At 39.5% G+C, this 14,555-nt stretch overlaps 1 protein-coding gene across 6 annotated transcripts in view; it reads left to right on the top strand.

The window, feature by feature from the left end:
* Window positions 1–14,555, top strand: part of Pibf1 (progesterone immunomodulatory binding factor 1) — a 167,746-nt gene that overhangs the window by 91,909 nt on the left and 61,282 nt on the right. For all 6 annotated transcript variants that reach the window (XM_032917804.1, XM_032917805.1, XM_032917803.1 and 3 more), the window contains exons 11-13: window positions 6,530–6,695; window positions 12,147–12,297; window positions 13,218–13,308. In XM_032917804.1, the coding sequence (XP_032773695.1) occupies window positions 6,530–6,695; window positions 12,147–12,297; window positions 13,218–13,308 (408 nt within the window). The remainder of the gene's footprint in view (window positions 1–6,529; window positions 6,696–12,146; window positions 12,298–13,217; window positions 13,309–14,555) is intronic.

The raw sequence follows: 14,555 nt of genomic DNA, 5'->3' as shown, positions 1-14,555 counted from the left end.
CTCCCCTTTGTTGCATATTTTGGCTAGAGTCATCCCTATTGGGTTCTAGGAGCCTTTTACTTCCCTGGTGTCTGGGACTTTCTAGTGGCTACCCCCAGTTCTCCATCCTCCACTGCTACATATTTTTATTCCATTTCCTGATCCTCTCTACTTCTGTCCCTTCCAATACCTTATCCTGCCCCCATTTTTCCCTCTCCCTCCTCTCTCCCTCTCAGATCCCTCCCTCCCTCTTTCTGCTGTGATTATTTTCTTCTTCCTCCTATGCAAGATTGCAGCGTCCACATTTGGTCTTCTTTCTTCTTAAGCTCCATAAGGTCTGTGGGTTGTACCGTGGGTAACCTGAGCTTTGGGGCTAATATCCACTCATCAGTGAGTGCATACCATGTGTGTTCTTGTGTGTCTGGGTCACCTCACTCAGGATACTTTCTAGTTCCATCCATTTGCCTGCAAATTTTTTAACTGGAGCACAAAAATATCACACTTGAGGACATAGTGTACCATTTTAGGACTGGGGAATGCAGCTCAGTGGTATAGCATGTGCTTAGTAGTCATGATATATAAATATTTCAATATGCCACATTAGTATATAATCTGAACAATGGGAAATCTTTCTTGTTAAATAATGTATAAATTGTTATTTTAAGAAAGTAATGATTTTAATATTAAATTTATGCAAAATTATTCTAAAGTCAGCTAATACTTTATTATATGAAGTCAAAATTATTTAAAAAGAAAGTACTTAATATCTATCTTTTTAATTTACTTTATCAAATTTGAGTTGCTTTTTATAAAATTACTTCTAAATCAAACTATGCGAGGTAAAACTTTCCCTTTGCCCTCCTTTTCCAAGATATCCCCTCACAATCACTATTGTTTTCTTAGGATGTGTACGTCTTTCTTATAACTTAAGTTTTTGTAAGTATAGCAGCCTACATGGCTAATATCTATCTAACTTTGTATGAAGATGATGAATTAGTCTTCTCCTTTGAAAAGAAGTATATCAGAGTGTGAGGAAACAAGAATATTCCCTACTAAAGTTAGAACATGAATGGCTCATAAACTTTAAACTGTGCTCGTATTGCTCCATGGGACCCTTGGAGAGCCTGAGTTTTTAAAACATGTATTTTGTTTTGGAAAATGTAAACCTGATTGAGAAGAAAGCTCATAATGTTAGACAAATCAACGGGGACTGTTTGGGGAGAGGGAATTAGGCAAGAAGTTGATGGGAGACTAAGTATCCAGTGGTAGAGGATCTTCTTCTAGAGTCGAAATCAGGACTCGGATGGAAATAACATTGCTAAAAGGACATACTGTGGAAGGTTCTGTTTTGCTTTGTGGGGTGCATATACATGCATCATGCATGCCTGCATTCGTGTATTTTCCTGAGGGCTAAAAGAACAATACTGAGTGATATTCTCAACACATAAAAATATTTTAGCAATTTACATCAGAGGGAAAGCTGGCAAGCACTATTGGAAGGTTTAATTCATAAAACATACATAGCAAAAGTTTTGTAGATAATGAAAATATTTGCGAAGATATGGGGAAGCCATAATTTTTATGCTTCTAATAGCATTTTAAGTTGATATTGCCATTTAAGGTATAAAATTGTACAGTATACCAAAGGAGTTTTTTGTTGGTGTGGGGTTGGGGGCAGGTTATTGTCTGTTTCTGAAACAGGGTTTCTCCGTGTAGCCCTGAATGTCCTGGAACTAGCTCTGTAGACAAGTCTTGCCTGAACTCAGAAATCTGCCTACTCTGCCTCCTCACTGCTAGGATTAAAGGTGTGTGCCACTGCACCCACCTAATGTGCAGACGTTTCAGATCTGTGATCCGCAGTGCTGCTTTGTGGTGGGAGCTTCCCCTGTGCTCGCTCGGCAGGCAGTTCCTACGGTGCTCCGTGGAGCGGCGTGAACAGCAGCAGCGATCGGCAGCGCGTCCGAGCGCTTTCTAAATGGCTCTCAGCTTGGAATTAGTAATGAAATGAAATTAATCATGACTGCATTCACACTGTAAACTAATGTAAAAGCAGTAAGTGTCAGACATAACATAGTCCAAGACACAAACTGGGAAAGGGGTGTAGGTAAAGGGTGTGGTATGATGCCATTTGTTTAACAAAGGAGACACGTGTTTGGGGAGGAGTGGGTAGTTAGAAAGTTACAAAGGAAGCTGGTAACTGATTGTTTCTATGAGGAGAAATAGATTTGAAAGTAGTGGCAAAGATGTCTGTAATGTTTCAAGTTTTTGTCCTAAGAATTGATTTGGTGACCTAGAGAATTCCACAGAAGTTTGGTAATAGCTTATGCATGGAGAGGGCAGTAGTGGAATCCAGAGCAGCAGTCGTCCTGTGAGGGATCGCTAACTCTCACTGTACCAAACAGGTTAGCGCATGCCGTTTCTACAGCTAAATCCACTGAAGGCTGGAGAACCAGGGACATTCCTGGGTTGAAGCACAGCCTTCAAGGGCGGAATGGGTTTCCGAAGTCTTTGACCACAGCAGCTTGTAGAATTAGGACTAAAATGCCCTACAGTCAGGACTTCCCAGTCCTAGCCGAGAGTGTGAGGCCATAGCATTCTTTCTCTTGTCCCATCTATGAAGCCCTGGAAACGGGTGGCCATTTTCTGCCCTGAGAATGCTTCCCTCATGCTACCACTGTACTTAGCTTTTGCCAGCCTGCCTGGCTCAGGAGTTCTCTTCATCCCCTTTCTTTACTCTCACGTGCCTGCTCTATGCAGACAAAGGCTCTGTCCCAACCGTCTCAGTGTCCTGCTTCCCAACAAGACCTGCTGGGAAAGTTCCCTATGTGGATCAGTTCCTGGTTCTGCTGACTGCATGAACATTACGGAATAAAATATATTTTGGGTACAAGACTGTATACTGCTTGTCTACAAAATGAGATTAGGACATTGTGTTTCAAATCCATGTCTCGTTTTAATGTAGTATAAGCCATGAACATTTTGTAGATAACATTGAAAGATCAGTTATTTCTGATTTGGCATTTGTTTGAAGAACTGAGATTAAATAAAAGGTTCACAATGGGAAGAATAAGGGTCAGTAGCAGGGTACCCGGGTCTGTAGTCACTTGCCAATGCAGAAGGAGGGAGAGGGAATGGTTGGGGAGCTAGAAGACAAAATCCGTACTTCCTGGTTCAGTGGCTCTGTGTGGCCTCAGCACTAGGAGGGTAGAGGAGGAGGGTCGAAAGAGCAAGGCTGGGTTTTCCTACAAAGTGAGTTCCAGGGCCAGCCGAACCTACAGAAACTCCTCTCTCAAAGAGCTGGAGAGGTGAAAGGCAAAGAAAAACAGGAAAAGCTCTAAATAAATGTTCCTAAGGATTATGACCTTACTATGGAGGTTTTTCCTCTTCTTAATTTGTTCTGGGTATGCCTGCGTGCACACTTGTAGGCAGGTACTTGTGGAGGTTAAGGGACAAATCCAAGAGTTGTTGTTCTGGTGCCATCTATGGGTTTTGTTGTGTTCTGTTGACACAGTGTTTTTCACCTGGCAGACAGCTTTTCTGACCTGGGAGCCTCAAAGACCTGCCTTACTTGGCCTCTGCAATGCTGGACTTTGAAGCCCAGGCCACCCTACCGTGCTTTGTGTTACATGGGTCTAGGGATGGAACTTGGGTCCTCATGCTTTGCAGGGCAAAGATTATTGACTGGGGGCTCTTCCCATAGCCCCAACTTAAGAGATTTCTTGAGGTTTAACTTCCTGGTAATTTCCTGCATAATACTGGATTTCCCATTCTTTTTCTCTCTGTTCTTCTAGCTCTTAAATTTCTGTTGCAGTGAATACTTCTTTAAACAGTCTTTCTCGGACTTTCTGCGATTGTTTAAAGTAGTGTGTAGATGGCTCTTATGAAAACTAAAGAGCTGATTGTAAACATATGATAAAGACAAATGCACCGGACTCCAGGCCCAGATGCTGTGAGGACGGGTAGGCATTCTGATGATACTTCATAGACTTGACCTCTCAAGGCTGCTTTGCTGAAGTAGAACACCAAACTTGAAGGTGTTGATGTGTGGACAGTACTGACTTGCTTCAAGTAAGAGTGCAAACTAAACGGACGAGAGGAGAGGTCTGAGTCAACAGAGAAGAATGCAGCAGGTTATGTGAGCAAAACAAGGCAAGTAGGAGTTGCCTGAAACTGCCTCACTGCTCCTCACTGCTCCTCACTGCTCCTCACTGCTCCTCACTGCTCCTCACTGCTCCTCGGTCAGCCCGGCTTCCATAGCTGCTGCGCTCCACGGTTTAATTTAACAAATTAAAGTCATCAAGACTATTTTCAAGACAGAATGACTGAAGGCAGATTCTTTCCCTAGTTAGACACCATGAAAATAAATTGGGTTGAGAATTATCATTTGGTTATAGAGAAGCTCTGTTACTAAAGTAGAATCAGATTTTTAGGAGACATTTGTCATTTCCTGTTGGGTAGTTGTTTAACCTTTGTTAAGTTACCTTATTCTAAATGCCCCGCAGTGGCGGCTACTGCTCTGGGTTTTACTGCAGGAAGAGAACATGAGAGCTGTAATGAGCTTTCCCGTGCTGGTAGGGCATGCGCACTCGGCTGGTTGCCTGTTTGAAGCTGTTTTGGTATCAAAAACACCTCAAGTGTTCTAAACCCAGGAAAGGCAAATTTTTCACCTTAGCCTTCCAAAACAAATTACCCTAAAGGTCAATCTCTCAGTCTCAATGACTTACCCAAATGACTTTAGTTGCGTAGTTTATATATGCCCTGAAGTTAGCACACAGAGAAAGGATCACATTAGTGCTTGGTTTGGGGTTGGTTGTCGTGGGTTTGACTTGTTCTGAGACAGTGTCGTGTAACTGAGGATGGCCTTGAACTTGCTGTGTAGGCTAGGATGTCCTTCAGCTCCCTATCGTCGGGCTTCCATCTCCCCTGGATGGCATTACAGGTGTATGACGTCATGCCAGATGATTTCATGTGCCTTATGGATTTAAATCTGCAATATAATTTGACTTAAGGAATAAAGAGACATTTCCATTTCAGTAAAATACTGAATTAATAGAATTTTGAGCATGCTGTATGTGTATCACCCCACACCCATCAGAATAGCTGTAATAAAGCCAACACTGATAAGTGTTCAAAGAACTGTGATGAAGCTATCACGTTCTTTGCTGCTGACAGGATGTAAAATAATGCAACTATATTGCAAAACAATTTAACCATTCCTCAAATAGTTAATCAGACTTCATTTTTACTACAAGAAATTGAAAGCATGTTTATAAAACCTTTCATACACTGATCATAGTACCATTACTCAAACCCAAGAGCAGAGACAGCTCACATGTCCAACTGTTAAGTGGATAAACAAATGGGATATATCCACAGAGAGGCATGTTACTCAGCCATAAGTATATAAATTCATTTATAGCCATAAGTATATAAACAGTAAGCAAATCCATTGCAGCAAGCATTTTACCTGGTATTTCCCTCCAACCCCTAAAACAGTATTTTTAATAAAGTCATAAGAACTTTTTAAATATATTATGTTAGGGCTTTATAAAATAGCATAAAAGCTAACTTCTTCTTAGAGCTTGTTACAGGGTATACGATATGTACTGCCTGGAACTTTCTCTAGCCTATATGCAACACGCTATTACCAGAGATAAGTGAAGTGCCGAAAGTGAAGTGGCCTTTAGCATATACGTTAGGGCCTATGTTCTTAGATCACACACACACACACACACACACACACACACACACACACACACACACACAGATACATACTTTCTCACACACACACACACACACACACACAGATACATACTTTGTCTCACACATACACACACACACTCTCTCTCTCACACATACACACATAGATACATACTTTTTCACACACACAGACACTCACACACTCTCATGCACTCTCTCACATACACACACACTCAAGACGCAGTTGGCCTCTTTTCCTAGTGTCCTGTTTGACCTGGAGAGTATCCTTATCATTCATCACTCTTGAATTTTCACATTTGTTTTCCTATCTTCCCCTGAAATTGTAAGTTCCTTAAGAAACAAAGAACAACCATTGCTCTAGTGTATTTCCATTATCTCTTACAGTTATAGCTCAATAAATGAATTTTAATACTGTATATAACATTGTGCTACATTCCTAGTGTCTCTGTGAAAACATACAATATGTCTGCTTTGCTTTCTTTTAGGACACAATCAATATAGCATACTTGCACACTTAGAATGTGTAATGATTTATATGTTAATTATAAATATTTTTATTTATAGTTATACTTATGAAATGAAGAGAATATTCCTATCTGGGTTTTTAAATATACCATTTGATGATTATACATCATTTTCTTATAATCAAATGTATATTTTAGTATGTGTTTCCATACATGTGCATAACTAAATTATAAAAGCTTTTCTGAATAACTATAAGTTATTAATCATGCAATCCTACTATGATGGGGTGGAAAGTGGAGCTGAGGTCTGTGCTTCCATAAACTCTTGCACCGACGTGAGGCCATCACCACTCTGCTTCTTTCAGGTACAGAGAACTCCAGCTTAGTACAGAAAGCAAAGTTTCCGAGTTTCTCCATCAGAGCAAGCTGAAGTCCTTTGAAAGCGAGCGCGTTCAACTCCTGCAAGAGGAAACAGCAAGAAATCTCACACAGTGCCAGCTGGAATGTGAAAAATATCAGAAGAAATTGGAGGTACCTTTATGCAGCTTTCCCCGACATAAGTGTAGAGTATAAACTTTCTAAATGTAACATTTACATAGACCCTCGTTTCTCCTAGAGGAGCGGAGCTCATCCTCACAAGAACATAAGGAAATAAAGCCATGTACCTGGAATCCCAGCACTCTGAAGGCTGGGACAGGAGTATCACATGCTGGAGGCTTATGTAGCCAGCCAGAACTAAGTAATAAGGCCCTATATTAAAAACAAAAAAGCGAAGGAAAAGATACATGAATAGCAGAAATACGTGCAGCAAAAAAATGACTAAAATTGTTTTGAAAACTTTTAGAAAACCTTTCATTCATACTAATAAAAAGCAAGTAATTACTGGAACACTTACGTAAGAAAACTGAAATTGTCATGAAGCAAACTGTAGAACTATAATGACGCATATAAAAATCACCATCTTTCTGGAATGGAACAGTCGGTATTTTATCTGTTCCAGTTTTCATCCAGAAAACTGTTCCGAATGTTTTAGCACTTAAATCTTTACATTTGTTTGCTTTTGTGCCTGTCGGGTGAATGTTTGTGTGCACGGTAGAAGACACTTGGCAGTCAGAGCACAGCTTATGATAGTCGGTTCTTTCTTTCCACAGAGCCATCTCATTGGCCCAATTTTCAGCATTTTTTTTTAACCCAACAAAGTAATTCTGTAGTACAAGTGGAAGAATATAAGATAATATTCAATATTTTTACAGATTTTTCTGAAGAAATGAGAGGAAATATTTATTACATTTTAAAATAGATGGTATTTTTGTTGTTAGCTTAACGTAAGCACTTCATGTTTTTAGTTTTCCTCCTTGCATATGAATGTACCTAGTTATGAAATCATATTATAGGTCAGTACAAAAATGGAAGATACTGAAAGTGAAGGTTAGTCAACTGGAAGTCTTTCCTGCGGCTGAGGAGATGGCGCAGTAGGTAATGCTAGCTGCTCTTCCAGAGGACCCAGGTTCTATTCCCACATGGCTCCCAGCCATTTATAACTCCAGTTCCAGGGGTCCAAATGCCCTCTTCTGGGCATACACAGACACTCACGCAAAACACTCATATGCATAAAAATAAAATCAAATTTTTTAATAATTTTCCCAAATTATACTATCAATCAATTACATTATAAAATGTGTTTCTAATTTAGAAAATATATAGGGTTTATATGTAAACATACATATATAAGCAAAACATTTTTAGCCATTTGTTGATTTATCATTTCAATACTACATTAAAAGATCTGTGCATTCTGTGTGAGGGTGTTGGATCCCCTGAAACTGGTTCTGGGATTTGAACCCAGGACCTCTGAAAAAGCAACTAGGGAGTGCTCTTAACCACTGAGCCATTTCTCTAGCCCCTGTTAAGATGTATTTTAAAGGTTTGTTTTTTTGTTTTTTTTTTTTTTCAGGGCTGGGGACCGAACCCAGGGCCTTGTGCTTGCTAGGCAAGTGCTCTACCACTGAGCTAAATCCCCAACCCCAAGATGTATTTTAAATATGTAAAATACTTCATTCCCAGATGCTCGCTAAAGTGTTACGTGTAATAGTGGAGAACTTAACACTATAACATATCACTCTGATCACAGTAAACCATTTGAGTGTGATAGGATCAATTGATAGTTTAAGAGTACATAATATATGAAATGTATTTTTTTCATAGTAGATGGGTGGATACAGCCTCTCAATGACTGTACATTGACTCTTCTTAAAATGTTATTGTTGGGTTGGTAGCCTAGCTCTGTGGCAAGCTATTGCCAAGCATTCATAACACAAATCCCCAGCACCATAAAGTAAATACATTAAATTTTCTAACTTATTATGACTGTGTGTGTGGATGATGAGTATGTGTAGATTTTTGAGTCACTGCACATTTATGAAGGTGAGAGGACAACTTTGTAGAGTTGATTCTCCCTCACCTTTCATAGGTCATAGAAAATGACCTCGGGCCCTATTCGTAATACAGCAAGTGCCTTTAGCTGCCGCACTGTCTCTCAAGGCCCATGCTCGCTTTTTTAAAAACAGGTGGTGTATGGATTCAGCAGGTTGTACATGTAATAATAAAGAATCTACACCTCTTTTTAAATCCTTTTTAAAGAATTTTTTTTTTAAGAAACCCTTTCTTTGAACATAGTGGAACATGTGTCTTTGTTATATGTTGGAGCATCTTTTGGGTATATGCCCAAGAGAGGTATAGCTGGGTCCTCAGGTAGTGCAATGTCCAATTTTCTGAGAAACCTCCAGACTGATTTCCAGAATGGTTGTACCAGTCTGCAATCCCACCAACAATGGAGGAGTGTTCCTCTTTCTCCACATCCCGCCAGCATCTGCTGTCACCTGAGTTTTGATCTTAGCCATTCTCACTGGTGTGAGGTGGAATCTCAGGGTTATTTTGATTTTTATTTCCCTGATGACAAAGGATATCGAACATTTCTTTAAGTGCTTCTTAGCCATTTGATAATCTTCAATTGAGAATTCTCCATTTAACGCTATACCCCATTTTTAAATTAGGTTATTTGATATTTTTTTTTGAGGATAGCTTCTTGAGTTTTGTTTTTTTGGAGCTGGGGACCGAACGGGGCCTTGCGCTAGGCAAGCGCTCTACCACTGAGCTAAATCCCAACCCCCCATGTGCTTTTTTTTTTTTTTATCACCATTGCTCTGTAGTACAGCTTGAGGTCAGGGTTGGTGATTCTCTCAGATCTTTTATTGTTAAGAATGGTTTTGGCTATTCTGGGTTTTTTGTTTTTCCATATGAAATTGAGAATTGGTCTTTCCATGTCTGTGAAGAATTGTGTTGGAATCTTGAAGGGGATTGCATTGAATGGAATTGTGTAGATTGCTTTTGATGACAACCATTTTTATTATGTTAATCCTTCCAGTCCATGAGCATGGAAGATTTTTCCATCTTTTGAGGTCTTCTTCAATTTCTTTTTTCAGGAATTTGAAGTTCTTTTCATATAGATCTTTCATTTGCTTAGTAAGAGTTACACCAAGATATTTTATACTGTTTGTGGCCTTTGTGAAAGGTTTTGTTTCCCTAATTTCTTTCTCAGCCCATTTATTATTTGTATTAAGGAAAGCTACTGATTTATTTGAGTTAATTTTATATCCTACCACTTCGCTAAAGTTTTCTATCAGCTGTAGAAATTCTCTACTAGATTTTGGGGGGGGGATCTTTTATGTATACTGTCATATCATCTGCAAATACCTTGGTTCCTTCTTTTCCAATTTGTATCCCCTTGATCTCATTTTGTTGTCTTATTGCTCTAGCTAGAACTTCAAGTACTGTATTGAATAGATACAGAGAAAGTGGCCATCCTTGTATTGTCCCTGATTTTAGTAGGATTGCTTCAAGTATCTCTCCATTTCATTTGATATTGACATGGTTTGCTGTATATTGTTTTAATTATGTTTAGGTAAGGGTCTTGAATTCATGATCTTTCCAATACTTTTAACATGAATGGGTGTTGTATTTTGTCAAAGTTTTTTTCAGCATCTAATGAGATGATCATGTGATTTTTTTTTCTTTGAGTTTGTTTATATAATGGATTACATTAGTTTTCATATATTGAATCATTCCTGCATCCCTGGGAGGAAGCCAACTTGATTGTGGTGAATGATGGTTTTGATCTGTTCTTGAATTCAGTATTTAAGAATTTTATTGAGTATTTTTGCATCAGTATTTATAAGCAAGATTAGTCTAAAGTTCTCTTTCTTTGTTGGGTCTTTGTGTGGTTTAGGTAGCAGAGTAACTGTGGCTTCATAGAGTGAATTAGGTAGTGTTCCTTCTGTTTCTATTGTATGGAATAGTTTGAGGAGTTTTGTATTAGCTCTTCTTTGAAGGTCTGATAAAATTCTACACTAAAGCCATCTGACCATGGGCTTTTCCCACCTGCTGAACCCCACCACCACCCCACCCCTGTTGGAAGATTTTTAATGACTTCTATTTCCTTAGGGGATTTGGGACTGATTAGAAAGTTTACCTGCTCTTCATTTAACTTTGGTATGTGGTGTCTGTCTAAAAAGTCATCCATTTTATCTAGATTTTCCAGTTCTGTTGAGGATAGATAGGCTTTTGTAGCAGGATCTCATAATTGTTTGAATTTCCTCAGTTTCTGTTGCGTCTTCCTGTTTTGATTTGTTACTGTCTCTGGGCCCTTAGTCAGTTTGGCTGGGGGTCTGTCCTGTGGGTCTCTCAGAGAGCCAGCTTTGCTGATTCTTCGTATTGTTCTCTTTGTTGCTAATTGGTTGGTTTCAGCCTGAGTTGACTGTTTCCTGCCCTCCTCTTGTGTGTGTCAGCTTCCTTTTGTCCTATGGCTCTCAGGGCTGCTGTTAAGTTGCTAGTGTAGGGTCTTTTCCAGTTTCTTTACCAGGGCACAGGGCTATGAATTTTCCTCTTAGTGCTGCTTTCGTTGTGTCCCATAAGTTTGGGTATGCTGTGTATTCATTTTCATTGAATTCTAGAAAGTCTTTAATTTCTTTATTTCTTCCCTGACCAGGTAATTATTGAGTAGATAGTTGTTCAGCTTCCATGTGTATGTAAGATTTCTGTTGTTTTTGTTGTATTGAAGTCAAGCCTTGTTCATGGGGATCTGATAGGATGCATGGGATTATTTTGATCTTCTTGTATCTGTTGAGGCTTGTTTTGTACCCATGGCCCCCACTACATATGTAGCAGAGGATTGCCTCATTTAGCATCAGTAGGACGGGAGACGATTGGTCCTGTGGAGTTTTGTTGCCCCGGTGAAGGGGGATGTTAGAGGGGTGAGGTAGAAGTGTGTGGGTAGGTGAGGGAGCACCCTCTTAGAGGCAAAGGGAAGGGGAGGGGGCATGGGATACGGGGTTGCAGAGGGGAGACTGAGAATCGGGGGCAACATTTGAAATGTAAATAAAATAATCAATAAAAAATGTGACAAAAAGAGAAGAAAAGAAGCCCTTTTTTTTGCAAAGGCATTTTTGCTACTGCCCTATGCGGGACTTTCATTTACTTTCTGCTTGGAAGTGGAGCTTGTTAGGAAGCCAAACATGTTAAAGGTGTGAGCAGGGCAGGTTGAGGAGCGCTGATGGGGCACTGCAGAACTCATTACAGTCTTTGTACAGCTCTGTGCTGACCCCTAATACTTGACCTCAGGTACGTCTCACTGTTCAATGCTGTCTCCAGTGAACTCTTAACCAGCAGAGGTTAACCTTACCCCTAAATTCATTTCTATTCGGCATATGTAATTACTGACAAAGCCTTTAGCAAGTTTCCATTAAACATGCCAGAATTACTTACCTTAGAGATAAATATGTCCTCTCAGTTGAGCTACTTGTTTAAATTTCTGTGATTGGAAGAGAAAAGGTGTAAATAGATCTCTGCATCATCATGTTCCTTTACTGCGAACCTCAGTAAATCTTATTTCTTTCAACCTTTGTCATTCTTTTCTTCCACATTTAGGTTTTAACTAAAGAATTTTATAGTCTCCAAGCGTCTTCTGAAAAACGCATTACTGAACTCGAGGCACAGAACTCAGAGCATCAGGCAAGGTTAGACATTTACGAGAAATTGGAAAAGGAACTTGATGAAATAATAATGCAGACAGCAGAAAGTAAGTCCGAGTGCCCACCCCACCAACTGCTCCACACCCCACCCCCATGCAACTGTACCCATGGCGACAGAGGAAAGATGGAATCATTTGTAAAAATACCTTGGTATATGTTTATTAAAAATATAAGTGCTTTAAAGAATATTCTGTTTTTAATATTACTTGATGTAAATTTCCAGTAGCTAGACTCAAAAAACAGATTAAGTATTAAACGTTTCTTTTTGTCAGGAACTCATACAGTTTTATCAAAGGGTTTGCCTCAGGACTAGCCTTGTAGCTAGCTCACTGGTGGAGTGCTGGCCTACCCTGCAAGCTTTGGATTCAGTCCCTTGCACACATGGCGGTGAAAACCAAAGCAGAAACACCAAAAGCTGATAGTGAGTGTAGTGAGAGCTCCTTTAATCCTACCCTCAGGAAATGAGGCAGGAAGATCTCCAGTTCTAAGCCAGCCTCAGCTCTAGTTGAATACTTCTGAATCTCAGTGCTCAGGGAGTGGAGGCTGCAGAACCAGTAGCCCAGGGTCACCTTTGACATACTTACTCAAGGGGCCTAGGTTGCGTGAGAAATTATTGCAAAGACAAAACAAAAATCACCTTCATCACACTGATTCCATAATTTTTCATATTTTATAATATATAATCCATGTTAAAAGTCTTTGAATCCTTCAGAATAACATACCTGAGTTGCTTGCTCTATAAGAAAGCATAGCTTATCAGGTGATGTAATCCCTTAACATCTTCTAAACATAAATCTACAAATACAACCAAAGTATACTTTAATATGCTCTCCCTCTCTCAATGTGCATTAGTCCTTAGGAATGTTCTTGGAATTCTTAATACGTTATTGTGATCTTTTATTTTGATTTCTGCTATGCTTTTTAAGGAAAAGAGTTATTTCACATGGTACATTTTAATATTTTTCAGTTGAAAATGAAGACGAGGCTGAAAGAATTCTTTATTCCTATGGCTATGGTGCTAACGTTCCCACAACAGCTAAAAGGCGGCTAAAGCAAAGGTAAAGTCATAGGGCTTGGTCTGTCACTCAAGCTGAGTGTAATTGCATAGCCCATCTCGATGATGTGCTGAGCCGAACGACGGTTCCTTGTTCTTAATATTCATAAGTATTAAAGCGCTCACAAAGTAGGACGTGGTGATAACCATGAACTTCATCTATATTTAAGTGAATTTAATGGTTAGTAGATGTGTACATTAGAATGTTCATGGTATTAGACAGTAACATTTAGCAGTAACTTTTAAAGCCATTTTATTTTCACATTAATTTCAGATAAGTACAAATGCTTTGTAGCAATAATTTTCAGGTTACAACTAATTGACCTACCTTCAGTTTCTATGTCCTTTGTTTATTATTTATGTGCCTATACTTCTTGATATGTAATATATTATTGTATATAATATATATTAAAGAAAGAAACATGGAGAAAACATATGCATTGCAGTTAAAACTATCCAGAAGGGTTAGGTTCATACGTCATTGCTGGGACCAAGTGCTTGAGAAAAGCGGCATGAGGAAGGAAGGGCACAGTTCGGGGACAGTTCATCAAGGGCTCATGGCAGCAGGGGCATGAGGAAACTGCTCACAAAGATCCACAGGAAGGAAGCAGTGTGACGATGGTGTTCATGGCTCCATTTCTCTTCTATATTCAGTTTAGGGTGCCTACTTGTGGAACGGTAGCACCCACATTTAGGGTGCCACCCACCTCAGTTAATCTGATCTAGAGATTCTCTCTTACAGACTTGTTAAGCCTTGTCTCCCAGGTTCTTCAAGATCCTCTGAAATTGCTAATTAATATAAAAAATAAGTCACAGAAGCTAGCCCCAAGTGATGGTGCACACTAGTTCCCCACCACCAGGCTGGGTGATCTAAAAACTTGAGTCTTGAGTTCTGCCTGAGCTAGGTAATGGATTCTATACCATCCTATCTATGGTCAACAGAGAAAGAAGAAACAGAAATGGGGAAAGGCGAGAAGGGTGTGAAAGGCAGGTGACAGGAGAGGAAGGGGAGAGGGAAGAGAAAAAGTATATAGCTACAATGATTATTTTTATTAGAGGTACAAGTGCTTCTAAATTATTTAGTATTTGAAAAATGGGTTGCCATCCCATCCCTTCCTGGTGCTCTCAAAGGCTGGTGTAACTGGTTCAGGACATTTTGCAATTTTTAGGTGTATCTAGTTCTTTTAGTCCATTGTCCCCAGGAAAAGAGTAGACATGCAAGTGGCTTCGTGAGCAAGATCCTCTCTGTTG

This window comes from Rattus rattus, chromosome 12, assembly GCF_011064425.1.
Source record: "Rattus rattus isolate New Zealand chromosome 12, Rrattus_CSIRO_v1, whole genome shotgun sequence".
NCBI lineage: Eukaryota > Metazoa > Chordata > Mammalia > Rodentia > Muridae > Rattus > Rattus rattus.
Note: the sequence above shows the minus strand (reverse complement) of the source record. Positions and strands in the feature narration are given on the sequence as shown.